The sequence below is a fragment of the Esox lucius genome, chromosome 19, assembly GCF_011004845.1.
Source record: "Esox lucius isolate fEsoLuc1 chromosome 19, fEsoLuc1.pri, whole genome shotgun sequence".
NCBI classification, from domain to species: domain Eukaryota; kingdom Metazoa; phylum Chordata; class Actinopteri; order Esociformes; family Esocidae; genus Esox; species Esox lucius.
This window is the reverse complement of record NC_047587.1, coordinates 55204-73928: the sequence shown is the minus strand read 5'-3', so window position 1 is coordinate 73928 and position 18725 is coordinate 55204. Positions and strand designations below refer to the sequence as shown.

General features: G+C 39.0%; 1 protein-coding gene across 2 annotated transcripts in view; it reads left to right on the top strand.

The window, feature by feature from the left end:
* The window catches only part of LOC105029374 (anoctamin-1), a 90463-nt gene that overhangs the window by 57864 nt on the left and 13874 nt on the right, over positions 1-18725 (top strand). For both annotated transcript variants that reach the window (XM_010902697.4, XM_034288456.1), the window contains exons 17-22: positions 1515-1589; positions 1940-2141; positions 2265-2376; positions 2673-2730; positions 2825-2925; positions 12558-12712. In XM_010902697.4, the coding sequence (XP_010900999.2) occupies positions 1515-1589; positions 1940-2141; positions 2265-2376; positions 2673-2730; positions 2825-2925; positions 12558-12712 (703 nt within the window). The remainder of the gene's footprint in view (positions 1-1514; positions 1590-1939; positions 2142-2264; positions 2377-2672; positions 2731-2824; positions 2926-12557; positions 12713-18725) is intronic.

Genomic DNA, 18725 nt, shown 5'->3' with positions numbered 1-18725 from the left:
ATATTTTTTCGGTGATATTTTTCGTGAATTTGTGATCCTCTGCTCATCTTGACTTCAGAGAGACACTGCCACTCTGAGAGGCTCTTTTTATACCCAATAATTTTGCCAATTGACATAATAAGTAGCAAATTGGTCCTCCAGCTGTTCCTTATCTGTACATTTAACTTTTCCGGCCTCTTATTGCTACCTGTCCCAACTTTTTTGGAATGTGTAGCTCTCATGAAATATTTGGCATGACATTACAAAATGTCTCACTTTCAACATTCGATATGTTATCTATATTCTATTGTGAATTAAATGTACGTTTATGAGATTTGTAAATTATTCCATTCCTTTTTTACTCTGGTTTGTATTTTGATGTATGTTATGGTTTTAATTAGAAGGTATAGTGCAATATGAAACACATTGCCTGCTAAATGGTTTTTAATTAAATGGTATAGTGTCATATTAATTGTGATATATTCTAGAGCAGTGTTTCTCAACGGGGGTGGTACAGTCCCTCCAGAGGTGTTCAGAGGATGACGGGGGGCACTGGAAGCAATATTTTGGAAAGGGGGGCATTGAGACGTCAGAGTATCATCTATAAAATGTCACCCTCATAGAGTTTGCTGTGTAAACTCTGGAAAATAGGTGTTTTCTTCATATTACTAATGGAAGAATTTATTTCTCTTAAAAGCATTCATTTCTTGAAGGGATACCCCGTGAATGGCTTGTTATTGCACTGGTTACACATTTACAAAAGGATACTCCACTGTCGGACTTCCCCTGAATGCAACTTAGCATCCAGCATCCAGACACACATTAAAACGCTATTAAATACAAGTGGCTTTGTTGACATGACTGCAATAAAACCAGGAGCAGGGCTTTCTCTAACTTTCAAAGGTTTTTAACTTATTTCTTTTAAAAGTTATTCCTTCTGCTTTTACCTCTTAATAAGTGCCAGGTTGTTTTCCATTGGAACAATTCATAATGATTATTGTTTGGCATTTCTGATTGGCTGTTGTTAAATTAAGATGTTAATGTTAAATTGTTAGCTGTTTCTTATTGGCTGCTGTATGTTTCCCTAGGATAAATCTGTTGTTTGTCATTCAATTATGTGCTTTTTTGATGATAACAATCAACAATAATAATAATCATAACAATCAACAATAATAATAATAATAATTATTATTAATATTCAGGGCAATTACCCTACATCTTATTTGATGGGGGACGGTAAGAGGCCTGGATAATGGATAGGGGTTGAGAACCACTGAGTTGTAATTAAATGGCATAGTGTTATAAAAAATGTAATATATTCTAGAGGGTTTTAATTAAAGGGTATTGTATGTTTTTATTTTAATGTATGTTAAATGGTATTTAATTAAATGGCATAGTGTCATATTAATTGTAATATATTATAGATGGTTATATTATAGGGTATATAATGTTATTATTTTAATGTATGCAACATTTTATTTTTACATGGAATAGTATCATACTAATTTGTATGTGTGTGCATGTTTTTCTGACAGAGGGAACCCGATTCATTGACATTGGAGGATCAGTTGCCAGGATACATGATCAATGTCTCTGTTGTTCTAATGATGGTAGAATCACTTATACCTCTCTAATCTCTCACTTTACTCTCAAGCCAGGCATTCCCTACAAGAAATTCCAACATAGTAGGTTTAGGATGTAATGATAATTGTAGAGAGAGCATGTTAAATACACATCCATAAGCAATAATATAGCACTTAGTTAAGTGTTATTACAATTGAATGGTAGCTAACTAGCAAATAATGCTAATACAGTATAGCCTCGACAGCTAGCTCAGAAATGATTTCTATGCAACAGAAAACCGTTATGTCCCTTTTCACTATCTGTGTCTCGGGTGATGGTTTACTGTAACTGTCTTTCTCCGTCTGTCTATTGATCTCTATTTCTGTGTGGCCCTTAGATGGGGGTGACATTCTCTGCAGTGTTTGGTGTGATCCTCTATCGTATCACCATGTTGTCGATCTGGTCCATGGACCCAGATCCCAAGGCCAAGTCATCAGTAAGGATGACTGTAACAACCACAGCCATCATCATCAACCTGCTGGTTGTACTGATACTGGACGAGATCTACGGAGCCATCGCTGTCTGGCTCACTGAACTGGGTAACACACTTCTGATGATATCATATGAAATAACTGACTGCTTGTCCTGTTGGTGTAGCAATTAGGTTGGTTGGTTGTCCTGCCTATCTAATAATGTAATTGTCTGGATATCCTTTCTGTCAGAAATTCCTAAAACAGAGGTGGAGTTTGAAGAGCGTCTGATTCTGAAGTCATTTCTATTGAAATCCATGAACACCTTTGCTCCTGTGTTCTATGTGGCCTTTTTCAAGGGCAGGTGAGGGTGTTTTTGTCTGTGTACATTTTTTCAAAACAAGAAAAAATTTAGAAACAAAAGCGCAATGACATTATGTAGCCTATATGAGAGCTATAATTACCCCTTAACCTATAGGAGAGCTGTAATTACTCCATAGCTTGTAGGATATTTAAAATAACCCATGGGCCAATAGTAGAGCTATAATGTTAATTTTATCTGTTCCCCTTCTCTCCACCTCTTCTCCCGTTTCTCTCTATTCTTCACACCTCTTTGTGTCTTTCTCCTCTTGTCTCTCCTTTCACCTCCACTCTCCCTAGGTTTGCTGGGCCTCCAGGGGACTATGTGTACTTGTTTGGACACTTCCGCATGGAGGAGGTGAGTTCACTGCAACTCACCCATTCAAATGCACTCACACACAGACTCACACTCTAAAACTCTGTGTAACACAATGCATGTGTTGTCTCCTCAGTGTGCTCCTCCAGGATGTCTGATAGAGTTGTGTATCCAGCTCAGTATGATCATGCTGGGAAAACAACTCATCCAGAACAACGTGTTTGAGATTGTTATACCGTACGTATACACACACATGCATGTTAGACATCAACATAGTAGTCCAACTTAGAGCATTAACGAGCGGATGGAAAAAGGGTAAATACTCTTACCAGAAACCAAACAGAAATGAAACATTACTACATGTGCAATACATGTTAATACATGTTAATTTACATAATAGTACAATGAAAGAATACATAATGCTACATAATAAAGTCTGTGTCTCACAGTCCCCATAATACATAGTGCTACATAATATAGTCTGTGTCTCACAGTCCCCATCATACTCCAGGTTCCATAATTTCTATGCCATGAAAGAGCAAATTTTCACTGGACTTACATTTACATTTTACCTTTTAGTGATTCAGCAAAAACTCTTATTCATACATTTTAAAAGAGCCAGGTGACACAATCACACAGTTTAGTAGTAAGGGCATTCTAATCAATGAGTTAGTTATCAGCAAAGGTCAGTGCTGGAAAGTAGACACCACAAAATAGAAAAATAGAAATAGAAAACATTCTAGACAACAGACAGGGAAGGTGGCAGTGGAACTATTTAAAGTACTCTATTAAAAGGTGAGTTTTCAGATGTTTTCTGAAAATAGGCAGACACTCCACTCTCCATGCCAGTATTGTGTGCATAGAAGCCAGGTGGGAGAACTTGGGAAGGTTGAAAAACCAAGCTGGCCACTGCATTATGAAAGAGTTGCAGTGGTTTGGTTATACAGGCAAGGAGCCCCACCAATAGTGAGTTGCAGTAACCGAAAAGTGAGATGATATGTGCCTGGACATGTACCAGGTAGGAGCAATCTAAGAGTGAGCAGAGCCTGAGATGCCCAAATCAGAGTGGGTGGATAGTAGAATGCTGTGGTTCACTGTGTCAAAGGCAGCTGAAGGATCAAGGTGGATTAAAACAGAGTAGAGAGAGTTAGTTTGGGAGTGTGAAGAGTTTCTGTTACATAGAGGAGAGAGAGTTAGCTTGGGCAGTGTGAAGAGTTTCTGTTACATAGAGGAGAGAGTGTTAGCTTGGGAGTGTGAAGAGTTTCTGTTACATAGAGGAGAGAGTGTTAGCTTGGGAGTGTGAAGAGTTTCTGTTACATAGAGGAGAGAGTGTTAGCTTGGGAGTGTGAAGAGTTTCTGTTACATAGAGGAGAGAGAGTTAGCTTGGGAGTGTGAAGAGTTTCTGTTACATAGAGGAGAGAGTGTTAGCTTGGGCAGTGTGAAGAGGAGAGCAGTCTTGGTCAGGTGGCCCAGTTTTAATCTGGACAGGTTAATGGGTTTAATGTTTGGTCAACTTGGACCTGTGGGCATACAGAGGGCCCACAAGGCTGAGTGAATGAGGTATAGATATCATCCACCTTCTGAAAGTGGAAGATAAAGTCAGCAGCAGAGAGGGAAGATGGAAGGGGAGGAGGAGGAGTGAGGAGAAGGTGGTTTTAGCAGCAGATGGGGAGGAAGAGAAGGTAGCAAGTAAGTATTGGAAGGATGCTAGGTCATTCTGAAGATTGGTTTCTCCCTACCCTCGAAGCCCACTCCTCCCTACCCTCGAAGCCCACTCCTCCCTACCCTCGAAGCCCACTCCTCCCTACCCTCGAAGCCTACTCCTCCCTACCCTCGAAGCCTACTCCTCCCTACCCTCAAAGCCTACTCCTCCCTACCCTCGAAGCCCACTCCTCCCTACCCTCGAAGCCCACTCCTCCCTACCCTCGAAGCCCACTCCTCCCTACCCTCGAAGCCCACTCCTGTGAGCTTGCAGTGACTCATTTAACTACAGAGCAGGAGGGGGTGGCTGTGCCAACCGGGAGGAAAGAGGACTGGGATAGTCGTAGGACTTAGAAAGCGCAGAGAATAGGATGGAAGAGGCAGACTCTGGATATAGAAGGGAGGATTCAGAAGATGTGAGAGATGATAAGATTGAAAAAGAAGAGAGTGACGGAGTGAACAAGTGTTGTAGTGGTGTAAGACATTAGAAGGGGCTGATAGTGTTGTAGTGGTGTAAGACATAAGAAGGGGCTGATAGTGTTGTGATGGTGTAAGACATTGTAAGAGGCTGATAGTGTTCTGATGGTGTAAGACATTAGAAGGGGCTGATAGTGTTGTGATGGTTTAAGACATTAGAAGGGGCTGATAGTGTTGTGATGGTGTAAGACATTAGAAGGGGCTGATAGTGTTGTGATGGTGTATGACATTAGAAGGGACTAATAGTGTTGTGATGGTGTAAGAAATTAGAAGGGACTGCTAGTGTTGTGATGGTGTAAGACATTGTAAGAGGCTGATAGTGTTCTGATGGTGTAAGACATTAGAAGGGGCTGATAGTGTTGTGATGGTGTAAGACATTAGAAGAGGCTGATAGTGTTGTGATGGTGTAAGACATTAGAAGGGGCTGATAGTGTTGTAGTGGTGTAAGACATTAGAAGGGGCTGATAGTGTTGTGATGGTGTATGACATTAGAAGGGGCTGATAGTGTTGTGGTGGTGTAAAACATTGTTAAGAGGCTGATAGTGTTGTGATGGTGTAAAACATTGTTAAGGGGCTGATAGTGTTGTGGTGGTGTAAAACATTGTTAAGGGGCTGATAGTGTTGTGGTGGTGTAAGACATTGTTAAGGGGCTGATAGTGTTGTGATGGTGTATGACATTAGAAGGGGCTGAGAGTGTTGTGGTGGTGTAAAACATTGTTAAGAGGCTGATAGTGTTGTGGTGGTGTAAGACATTGTAAGGGGCTGATAATGTTGTGGTGGTGTAAGACATTGTAAGGGGCTGATAGTGTTGTGGTGGTGTAAAACATTGTAAGGGGCTGATAATGTTGTGGTGGTGTAAGACTGATGGTGTAGGGGGAGGAGAGAGAAAGAAAGAACAAAACAAACTGATCAGACTATCATTAAATATGAGTGTTCACTTTTCCAAACTTTTACTGTTTTATTTTGAGAATTTTTCATATCTTTTTGAAAACTGTGTGTAAATAAAGCCGTAAAGAGACTGATTTTATTTGTTTTCATTAAAGGCTGTAAGGCAAACAAATGGCAACCATACATTAGAGCTCAATTTGGAACCATAGATAGCCTTCTGAGATTTACTTGCCAAACGTATAATCTACCAGCATTTGGTGCTTGGCAGGTTTTAATTTCAGACCCTGTGTATCTCTGCCCTGCACCATTAGCATGGGATACGGACACAGTGTTTTGGTCTGTTGTAGTTATACCATGGGCAGTATAGATAAAAAAAATAACTTAACAGCCAAGCTAGCTAGTTAGCCAGTTATCTAGTTTACTCCTGTAGCTAAGGCTAGGAAACTACCTTTTGTCCTGCGCCACCAGCCTTGGACACGTACATGCAATCATAGGAGAGGCCACAAGAGGATGTGAGGAAGCACTGATAGGGGATGACATGAGAGGATGTGAGGGAACAGTGATAGGAGAGGACATGAGAGGATGTGAGGGAACAAGGACTTGGAGGCAGGTCTCCAGGGTATTTTTACTGATCAAAAACAAAAATTCTTAGCGAAACCAAAGACTGGACTAAGGCTCAGAAGTCTTCTCTAGCTGGGTGTTCTGGCTCAATCATCTGCTCTACACTGGTGCATGTTAGTTGATGTGTGCTATGGTTGGACATACAGACAGGTTGTTAGGGACTTTAGAGCTTAATAAAAAAAAAATATATTCATTTATAGAGCAAAATCACATTACAAAGTGCTACACATTTGCACTTCACGAAAAACGTAAAAATCAGGAAAGGCTTTATGATAAAAATATGTTTTAAGTGGTGATTTTAAAGAGATTTAGATTTTGACCTGATTTCCTCCAACAAGCAGTTACGGAGCCTCAGGGCCTTTATTAGCATTTACTAAAATAGTGTCCCTTATTGTAAAGTGTAAAATACATTAATAATAATTAATGGATAATTAATGTTTGTGGAGTCTTAAACAAATGCTTTTAATTAATGCTTTACTACTATTAAGGCATGCTAATGAAGACTCTACAAAGTTAATAATTCATTTATTTCTACCCATATGGTTTACACTTTACAATAAGGGTCACAGTTTCTAATTAATGGTTCATTACTAATCAGTCATGCTAATGAATAGCCCACTATTTAGAAATTAGTGAGGTCCAGATTTATTTTTTATTTTAATAGAGCTAATTTATGGTAATTCATACCAAAATTATACCTAAACATAACCAAAGTTATACACTACAGTTACACAAATTCATTATCTATAATGAAATACTTACCTGTTGGCAAAAATACTTTTATTAAAGCTGCACAATTTGCTCTCACTTTTCTTCTGTGTCTGTCTGTCTGTCTGTCTGTCTGTGTTATGACAGAAAGGGAAAGAGAGATAAGAGAGAGTACAAAAGAAAGGGAGAGAGAGTCAGGAGAAGACCAAAAGAGCTATTAAGTTATTTTGGAAAGGAATATTTAATTTTATCCTATGTATTCTCCTGAGATTATATTGTCCAATAACTATGTAAAAGTGACAATACAGATGCAAAAAAGGAGATCCATAGCATTATGCAGATTCTATAATGTTAGCCATAAAGTGCATTAATGTCACTGCCACTTATATACAAAAACTATTCTACCAGGCCACCCCCCTCTGAGTTAATACCCTACCTCCAAATAGGCCATAATTATATTCAAAGTGGCTCTTTAAGGCTCCTCCCTTGCCAGGCCACCCCCCTCTGAGTTAATACCCTACCTCCAAATAGGCCATAATTATATTCAAAGTGGCTCTTTAAGGCTCCTCCCTTGCCAGGCCACCCCCCTCTGAGTTAATACCCTACCTCCAAATAGGCCATAATTATATTCAAAGTGGCTCTTTAAGGCTCCTCCCTTGCCAGGCCACCCCCCTCTGAGTTAATACCCTACCTCCAAATAGGCCATAATTATATTCAAAGTGGCTCTTTAAGGCTCCTCCCTTGCCAGGCCACCCCCCTCTGAGTTAATACCCTACCTCCAAATAGGCCATAATTATATTCAAAGTGGCTCTTTAAGGCTCCTCCCTTGCAGTGAAGGCTTGAACTGGGCAGTGGGCAAAGGACTGTGCGTGGCTAAGAACACACTACAGGTGGTTCACCTTGCTTTTTCTTTCCATTTCTTGACTCACTGAAATTGCATGAAATTAAAAAGACAGATGCAGACACACAGGTTATGATCGGGTAGTGCAAATGCAACAGGAAATCTTGGTATACTAATCTTCACAACATGCATTACCTTTTGGTAATGTTACCATGTTAACAAGCTAGTTAGCCATCATAGCCTCAAGCCAGTTAGCCTTGCTGAAGTCCTTAACTCTAAAGCTTACTACTTCAAATTTAAGAAATGCTGCATACTGTACCAACATTAATGCTCTAGTTAATTTTGTTAATGAAAGCCTCTTAGCAAGAACCTTTACAGGGTTACCTACTTATGGTACCGGACTGTAGTGAGAGTTTGATGCCATGGGCTTAATCACATATCATGCAGTTGCTCACTTAATCACGTGCACATATTTGGACTCAGTTCAGGGTCCCCTCAGCTCTTTTCTATTTTTCTATTTGGGCTCATTTCTGGGTCCCCTCAGATCTTTTTGATTTCTCCTTCTTAAAATACCTCAAACTCATCTGTAAAAAGAGTTGAAAACATACATAGGAGCTAGCTAACTAGTTGCACAGAAAAAATTAATTGCGTTGTTTTTGATCCATGAACAAAATAAATGCAACCAGAAGTCAGGGGAGAGCCATCTTTATTCAGCATGAGTCTATGATGTTGACCTTCCATTTCTCATTTCTATCTCTCTCCAATAATTACAAAGTGGACACAGTATTTATGCCCCAGCACATCCACTCCAATATCTGGCTGTCTTCCAATCACATACGTGTATTCTATATCCTAACCTTACATGGCCTAATAGTGTCCCCTCTTATGTTTCTTGGCTCCACAGCTTATCAGGTTGTGTGGGGCCCCTCAGTAGTAGATACCAACTGCTTGTGATACGGTACCTCATATAGCACAACATAACGAACCACTTCTTCTAACAAGAGAATAGAACTAAAATACATGCATATCATCAGGTACAGACAGGTTTCCTCACAATGGTATGTGCCAACCTACAGTCCATGGGTCTATTCATAGAGTCTATGACAGTCAGATGGAAAACTCCAGGAGGTATGGACAGGATGTGTGGAAACCATCAGAAATGGGGCATCACATTTCCTACCTAGTGTCCTTTGTACAGAGATCATTAATACTCTCATACATTGTGTAATTCAGCTACTTTTCATGCCCAATATCTATCAGTGCTGTGCACTCAACGTTAGCTTGACAGCTAACGTAAGCAAGCTAGCTGCTTACATAGTTGCTTAACTTAGTTACAGAGCATTTATTCAAAACAAATATTATATAGTAAGTTTATAGCAAACTTGATCCAGGCCGGCTGTGAACTTGAGTAGCTATCCAATCAACACAGAGATAAGAATTATGCACCAATCAGAGAGTAATTTAAGATGCAGCTACATGGAAACACCTGCTGCGAGGATAAGCCAGATGTTTTCAATTCCTGATGATACAGTTATGTAGCACCAATTGGTTATAATTGGAAAAAATTGTAGGCCTTTAGATATACATATTTCTTTCATAATTACTGAGGTCCTGACCTCAGTGATCTCACAGCTGGCTACGGATCTGCATTTATTGCTGTTGGTTTCTAATATACCATAATGGCCATGCAAAAAGTACATTTAGTATATATTTCATCACTATTTAGTAATTGTACCGTATGTGCCCACAAGTATTTATAAGGTATAGGAGTAAAAAAACAAAACAGGAGGACATTCAAGTTTGTCCTCTTCTCAACCTGTTCTCAAGAGGAGTATGTGATGCTAGAAGATGAGCAAGTTAAATGCTAAGTCTGAAAAAAGCTAGGTAAAATACAATCTTTAGTTAATGTATGTATAGATGTTTACTTCAACAGGAATAAACAGGAACAATCTCTTATTAAATGAATGTAGTAAATGTTAATACATTTTAACTAATGCATTAACTAGCATTAATACTTACATGTATAACTGCCTTAGTTAATATAAAAAAAGATGAATATGTATGTATTAAGACCCTGTAACTCAGGTTTGTTTATTTTTACTAAATCTTTAACTAAGCTCAATGAATGAACCCTTATTGTTACCCAGACTTGTTTCTAAAATGTTTGAAATAAAAAGTAACTTGGAAATTGATTTGGAATTTCACAGTCAGCATCACTTTCAACTAGGGCACTCGGAGGGGCTGGATTTACCAGCTGATTGACAGTCTCAAAATAAAATTCTAGAATTATGTTGATGGGCAGAATGGTTCTTAAAAATAGTGTGTTCTTGCATTCTTAACAATGTTATTATAGTTAAACTTTAACATAAAATTGTAATGTACTTTAAGACCACATTATTTCCATCTGAACTCAATGGGAGCTCTTGTGCCCCTCTTAATATCTTTCCCCATTGGTCCTCATGAGAGGCAGGTGTACAGTGGGGAGAACAAGTATTTGATACACTGCCGATTTTGCAGGTTTTCCCACTTACAAAGCATGTAGAAGTCTGTCATTTTTTATCATAGGTACTCTTCAACTGTGAGTGACGGAATCTAAAACAAAAATCCAGCAAATCACATTGTATGATTTTTAAGTAATTAATTTGCATTTTATTGCATGACATAAGTATTTGATACATCAGAAAAGCAGAACTTAATATTTGGTACAGAAACCTTTGTTTGCAAATACAGAGATCATATGTTTCCTGTAGTTGTTGACCAGGTTTGCACACACTGCAGCAGGTCTTTGGTACCACTCCTCCATACAGACCTTCTCCAGATCCTTCAGGTTTCAGGGCTATCGCTGGGCAATACAGACTTTCAGCTCCCTCCAAAGATTTTCTATTGGGTTCAGGTCTGGAGACTGGCTAGGCCACTTGAGATGCTTCTTACGGAGCCACTCCTTAGTTGCCCTGGCTGTATGTTTCGGGGCGTTATCATGCTGGAACACCCAGCCACGACCCATCTTCAATGCTCTTACTGAGGGAAGGAGGTTGTTGGCCAAGATCTCGCAATACATGGCCCCATCCATCCTCCCCTCAATACGGTGCAGTCGACCTGTCCCCTTTGCAGAAAAGCATCCCCAAAGAATGATGTTTCCACCTCCATGCTTCACGGTTGGGATGGTGTTCTTGGGGTTGTACTCATCCTTCTTCTTCCTCCAAACACGGCGAGTGGAGTTTAGACCAAAAAGCTCTATTTTTGCCTTATCAGACCACATGACCTTCTCCCATTCCTCTTCTGGATCATCAAGATGGTCATTGGCAAACTTCAGACGGGCCTGGACATGTGCTGGCTTGAGCAGGGGGACCTTGTGTGCACTGCAGTATTTTAATCCATGATGGCGTTGTGTGTTACTAATGGTTTTCTTTGAGACTGTGGTCCCATCTCTCTTCATATCATTGACCAGGTCCTGCCATGTAGTTCTGGACTGATCCTTCACCTTCCTCATGATCATTGATGCCCCACGAAGGTGAGATCTTGCATGGAGCCCCAGACCGGGGGAGATTGACGTGATTTTGAACTTCTTCCATTTTCAAATAATTGCGCCAACAGTTGTCGCCTTCTCATCAAGCTGCTTGCCTATTGTCATGTGGCCCATCCCTGCCTGATTTCCTTACACAGCTCTCTGGTCTTGGCAATTGTGGAGAGGTTGGAGTCTGTTTGATTGAGTATGTGGACAGGTGTCTTTTATACAGGTACGACTTCAAACTGGTGCAGTTAATACAGGTAATGAGTGGAGAACAGGAGGGCTTCTTAAAGAAAAACAAATCTCTGAGAGCCGGAATTCTTACTGGTTGGTAGGCGATCAAATACTTATGTCATGCAATAAAATGCAAATTAATTATTTAAAAATCATGCAATGTGATTTTCTGGATTTTTGTTTTAGATTCTGTCTCTCACAGTTGAAGTGTACCTATGATACAAATGACAGACCTCTACATGCTTTGTAAGTAGGAAAACCTGCAAAATTGGCAGTGTATCAAATACTTGTTCTCCCCACTGTATATGGGTGGGGCTGGCCCAACTAGCTCCCTCAATGGCAAAGCTTACTGAACCCTAACCAAGGCATAGCCACAAATTCTTTCCCTAATTCTCAATGTTGAAGATATGAGTAGATATACATTTTTAATACATTTTCCCAATAATGACCAGAAGCTTGCTATTAGGCTGCAACAATTCATACCTGCAGTTTCAAGGCATCTCTGGTAGCAGCTATTGGCCCTGGATAATCACTGTCTCCCCCCTTTTCACCTGACACTGTGATGCTACTGTCATTGTAACATTGTCTATCAATCTCCTCATGATGCTGCTGTCATCTTAATGTCCTTAATTAAATAGTCAACAATAAAATGTATAATATCATTTTCCTCTGTCATTAAGACAAGCCTTCTTTAGGGCCCTTCTGATTGGCTGGCATCCATAATGTTCCAGCATCACCCAGTGATGTGCTTTTAGACAGAACTATGTGCAGCTAGAAATTCAAAATAAATAATTTCCCCTGTCACTTTATCTCGTCTCTGTGTTCTCTCTCTTTTTTTTCTCTATGTCTCCCTTTATCTCCTTTTGTCTGTCTGTGTCTCTGTCTTGGCAGTAAGCTGAAGAAAATGTACAGAGCATACAAAGAGCAGGATAAAGGAAAAGAGGACGATGAAGATGAGGCAGAGACAAAGAGGCCTAAGCAACAGTGGCAAAAAGACTTCTCCCTGGATCCTTTTGAGGGGCTGAGTCCAGAATACATGGAGATGAGTGAGTCACCCTAACACTGAATTCAGAATACATGGAGATGAGTGAGTCACCCTAACTCTGAACTCAGAATACATGGAGATGAGTAACTCTAACTCTGAATTCAGAATACATGGAGATGAGTGAGTCACCCTAACTCTGAATTCAGAATACATGGAGATGAGTGAGTCACCCTAACTCTGAATACAGAATACATGGAGATGAGTACATGGAGATGAGTACATGGAGATGAGTGAGTCACCTTAACTCTGAATTCAGAATAAATGGAGATGAGTGAGTCACCCTAAACCTGAATACAGAATACATGGAGATGAGTGAGTCACCCTAACTCTGAATTCAGAATAAATGGAGATGAGTCATAACAACCCTGAATTCAGAATACATAAAGCTAAGTGAGTCGCCCTAACACTTAACCCTAGAACCGCCAGGCCTTTCAGACCCCCAGTAACCGCCAGAGCCGATCGCCGTTTGTCGTCATTAGCATACGCATAGTCAATATTAGCATGGACATTCTCCTCCACAGCATCACCATCCAGTCAAAGCATCTGTTCATCTACTGAGTCGTTATCAAAGTATATAGAGTAGTCTAAAGTATTTGTTTTAATTGGTTAATGAATTTGAAGTATACAAGAATGTGTTGGTACTGAAAGTCTTAAACAAAAAACAACGATTAAGCAAAGAATAAGAATTATTTTGATTATTTCTAAGAACACAGGCTATAATATTTTTATTTCTTTATTAGGCCCTACAAATGTATAAAATGAAAATGACACCACACTCAAATTATTCAAAGAAAAATCAATTTGTATAAGGTATGTATAACTGATCTTCGCCCAGTTTGCAAAGATCAAAGGATATAAACACATATATAGCCATACATAGGCCTAAAGCACAGTTGCTTGATAAACATGATACATTTCAAAGAATGAATAACAATATATAAAAAATAATAATATACTAATATAAATGAATAGTTCTCCCGCTGGCCTGGTATCATCCTTCCCCAGGTATGTATATCCATTGAGCATGTACTTCATGTCGACATCAGCAGCTAACCAAAATCTTATCCCAAACTTATCGGGTTTGTTGTCCATGTACTGGGTAAAACAGCACCAAGCTTTTGTTTGGAACAGTTGCTCATCAGCAGGTTCTCTCCTGGCTTGTAACAAGCAATACAATTCCTCACAAAGCAATTCCTCTAACAAAGTCTTTCTGTGGTCAAAACGCAGGTGTCGTATAATCTCTCTGAAGCGGTTGCGTGGAATGGTCTCTCGGAAAAAGTCCACTCCATATTGATCAGACCAAAATGACTCCACATCCATGCTCTTCCCACCGCATACGCCGCGGATATAAAAGAGCGCGATAAATATTTAAGAGTTCGGTTTGCCATTGTGAACCAAACGCTGCAAATTGTGTCTGAGTTATGTCTGACTTGCTCACCGGGTTCAGATTATACCCTGATCATCGTTCTTCATCATTACACTTCAATCACATGCATAGTTGTGTCTGGGTTTATTGCACCCATTCAGCTAAGGTTATTCGATCTTTTATCCAGGGTTATCACCCATTCATCCATTGACGTCAATGCAATTCATGTACACAATTTCAAAGAATGATTTAGAGTAGCCTACATAAAAATATAGAAAAGTAATTTGTCGATTGTATTGGGCTGTTATAACCCGCACATTTACACATGAATCAAATTAATCTTGCATGTTCGATCGTTATCCTTCTGGCCCACAGTAGTCTCTAAATAATATTCAGTTTGTGAGTTTAGAATTCTGACAATGGAACAATGTAACGCACGCCTCTTTAGGAAATGTAAGGAGGGTTTGGCTATCAAAATGGCAGTTTTATTTTAATTACAACTTAAATGACAATCGGCTTGGGAATTTAGCGGTTCTAGTGTTAATCCAGAATATTTGGTGAAGTGTGAATCACACCTAAAGAAATATGTATATATATAAAGACACACACCCACACTATAATACACACAGTCAAACAAACAGTCAAATTCATGCACACACATAAGCACATGCGCATGCGCGCACACACACACACACACACACACTATGGCAGGTGAAAAGGGACTTTAATAAGCTATTGAAACGACGTTATGTGCATACCACCGCGTATGCGACCGTGTATACGTCTATACATGTATGCACCCATGTATACGCGTTCCTATACCTGTATACATGACGCATCAGTATACACGTTCAGTCGACTGTCATAGACTACCTACCCAGACGACTGAATGCACGTGTATACGTGTGTAGATATTATTCTATACAGCAGAGGGCGCAGTAGCCCGGGGATCTCTAGTCTGTACGAACAGGAAGTTGTTAAACACCTCCGAAGAAATGAGGGATAGGTTCGTTTTTCTACAGGTTAAGGTAGTCATTCATCTAGCGAAAACCACCAGGCATGTTGAGGTGCTTGGTTATGCAATATAGCTAGTCACCAGTGAGTTTTTTACCTCTGTTTGCTAGCAACATTGTAATAATTTTTTACTCTCGAACATTTCATCAATGTGGTCGTTAGCTATAGCCTTTACGTCTTCCCTTCCCAAACCGAAGTTCATGTCCATTGCTCTTCACAGAAAACTGATAGGCCTACCTGTAATGTGTAGCCTATATACCTTATTTTTCAGTATTGTAGATATCATTTAAATGTACATTCTTAATATGGAAATAAATGCTTTAACAACTACTGCTTATTATTCAATAAATGTACTATATACATATTCTAATATTTCAATTTTGCCGTGTCTTTAGAATTTTCATTTTTTAGAATATTTAAGAATACTATATAAGTCAAATTCACTCCAAATAGTCTAAATCATTTGTGCTCCGTTTGTGCCGATAAAGGTTTGTTTTAGCGACTGCCTTTCTTACGGATAATGACAGAGCTATATTGGAAAGAGAGTAAAGCCATTGCGCTATCCAGTAGAAATGTCGGTTATGTACCAAAAACTGTCGAAGCACAAACAGAAGCAGCTGGGCAAAATGCTTCAATAACCAATTACACACTGTCGAAAAACATGGAGGAAAGAACAAGTTAACTCACTGACACTCATTTTCACTGACGGGTTTTTATGAATCAGCGGTCTATTTCCTTGTTCAAAGATAAATAGGCTAGAATGAGTGCATATTATGCATGTAATAATATATGCATAATATGACCATAAAAAAAACTTTTAATTTCAATAAGTGCTCCCTAAAGTCCAAGTTGACTCTCAAAAAGATCTATCCTTTCTATGGAGCACCCGCGGTCACACAGTTCACCGGTCCCAAAGCAGTCGTTTCATCTCTTGTTCGATGCTCGTTAATTGCAAACTAGCTACCACTGGTTTTTCTTCTCGCCTCTTATTATTTTGTTGAGTTATTTTGTTAACACTCCAAACGTGCAATACTGATATGCTATGTACATTAAATAATCGCACATGTGAGAAAACGATGAGCATGAGAAAACGATGATCCCATCCCATTTTTGCAATCATTTTAAAGGCAATAGAAGTTAAATTTGTTTCTTATTAAAAAAACAGATTCAAAGTATGGCAGCTGCCCAACCTTGCCATACTCAATTGACGCCTAGGCATGCACTGTACATTAATATTAAACATCTGTCATAGGGGCTACCAAGAATAATTTGTTGAAGAATAAAATATGTTTTTGAAAACCCTGTAACGCCAATCGTATCATATTTACTACATGAGTTTCTGAGACCTCTACGTACAAGCAATCATCTGTGAAAATGTTCCCTGGTGGAAAGGGTTTTAAAATGTAAGCCATGTATTTACTGCTGTGATTGAAAATGTTTGCAAAATCTGTGTATAAGCCGCAGTTTATAAACGGCGGTATTTGGCAAATCTCTGTCCTACCATAAGAAACACACATTACAAAATATATTTTAAAACATTAAATAATAAAATAAGATTTTCTTTACAAATAGCGCTCGATTGTATTCACTGTCGCTAATTGGCTAGCCAGGTAATATTCATTATATAAATAAATGCTTTAATGACTTCTGGTTATTATTCAATAAATGTACTATATACAATAAACTTAGCATATAGAAATATATTTAAATAAATATTCTTACCAAGCAATTAGCAATGTTTTATGCTAGTCCTAAACGAATGTGGAGTCGAATCTCAAATCGATTTAATAGACTAACAGTATGATAGGATACTCTGTCAAACATTACTCAGAATTGCTTAGGTCTTGGGTTCAAAATCTAGCCTAACTTTGTGCTAGAATAATCACGGCTCCACAAATAGTAATTCCATAACCATTTGGTAACTATTAACAACCTCCCTATTCTTTTATTTTCCATTCAATTCTAACCGTTAAATATGCATTGACTCTGGTATGGATAAAAATGTTTTGAACAATAAATTAAATAAAAATATATGCTAGCCTATATAACAAACTTTTGAAATATATTTCCTTCAAATAACATCATGTTTTAGTTTAGCTTATATCACATCTCCTGCTTGACCAAATTCAGTAATATATTTTACTGTCAGAATTTGTCTAAATAGAACTGGAAACTATTTTTAGCCATCAAGTGGCTATTTGATCCAGAGTTCTTGTAGCAAGCGAATCGCTGAGCAATTTTTTACAAGACATCAGTCATCACATGCATATATTTCTCTGCCTTAGTCAACACAGGGTTGTTCCTTGAAGTATATTAAAACAGAAAAAAACTGATTTGAATTAAATTATTTAAAACACAGATTTTCCTAACTGTTGGCTACACTGAATACGTCTATACGCGTATACAACCGTGTATATCAATCAATCAAATTTATTTATGAAGCCCTTTTTACAACAGCAGTTGTCACAAAGTGCTTTACAGAGACACCCGGCCTTAAACCCCAAGGAGCAAACAACAGTAGTGTTGAATTTCAGTGGCTAGGAAAAACTCCCTAAGAAGGTCGAATTTTAGAAAGAAACCTAGAGAAGACCCAGGCTCAGAGGGGTGACCAGTCCTCTTCTGGCTGTGCCGGGTGAGATATTAAGAGTCCAATTGGAATAATAAATACATTTCTCTGGGCTCTAAATCAATTTTCTCTAAATCCAGAGTCTATTTGATTTTAGACTAGGTCAGGAGTATGACCAGGTGGACAAGGACAGGGACAGCAACGGGCCCCCCAAACCAGGTAATCCGCAGGTGTGGACCAGGACCTCATCTCCTCCTAAAATGTAAAACTGGAGGAGATTGAGAAAAGTTAGAAGTACATCCCTCATATCCCCCAGCACAATAATATAGCAGCATAACACCTTGGAACTGAGACACTGTGGTCCGGTGACACTGTGGCCCTACCCGGGGGAGGCCCAGTACAGGGCCCAACAGGCAGGAAATCAATCCACCCACATTGCCAGGCATCAACCAAAGGGACACCCACCAACCGCAACCCCCCTGAATGAGGGCCGAGTATTGCCAGCAGCGTACAGCCCAATTGCACAAGATATAAAATTAATGGTGCAGTTTATACACGGTGCAGCTTATGAACGGGGAATTATTACGGTATGCATGTGGTGTCTGGTAAATAAGAACATTAGTCTACTCTTTGTCAAAAATCGCTCAGAATTGCTTAGTTTGTCAGTGTTTCAAATAAGAACTTTTGCTAGAACTGTGGATCCAAAAGCCATTTGGTAGATAAATATACAGATAGTTTTCCGTTCTATTCATTTAGATATATTCTGACTGTAAAATAGGTTGCTGAATTTGGTGGAGCGGGGCATGTGATATCAGCTAGATAAAAACATGATTTCATGTTAATTTATTCATCATAGCGCAAACTGGCTACGAAGTAGGCTATAGCCTATACATACGAAGTAGGCTATAGCCCATATTAACCAACGGTTAAATATGCATTCACTTAGGTAACGAATTGGAAAATATAAAGTCAGCGTATACACTCCCTAAGCACAGTATAACTGAAATGATATGTGCTATGTAATACTCTTTTGAAATACATTTTCTTAATTTAATGCTTTTTTTTTTC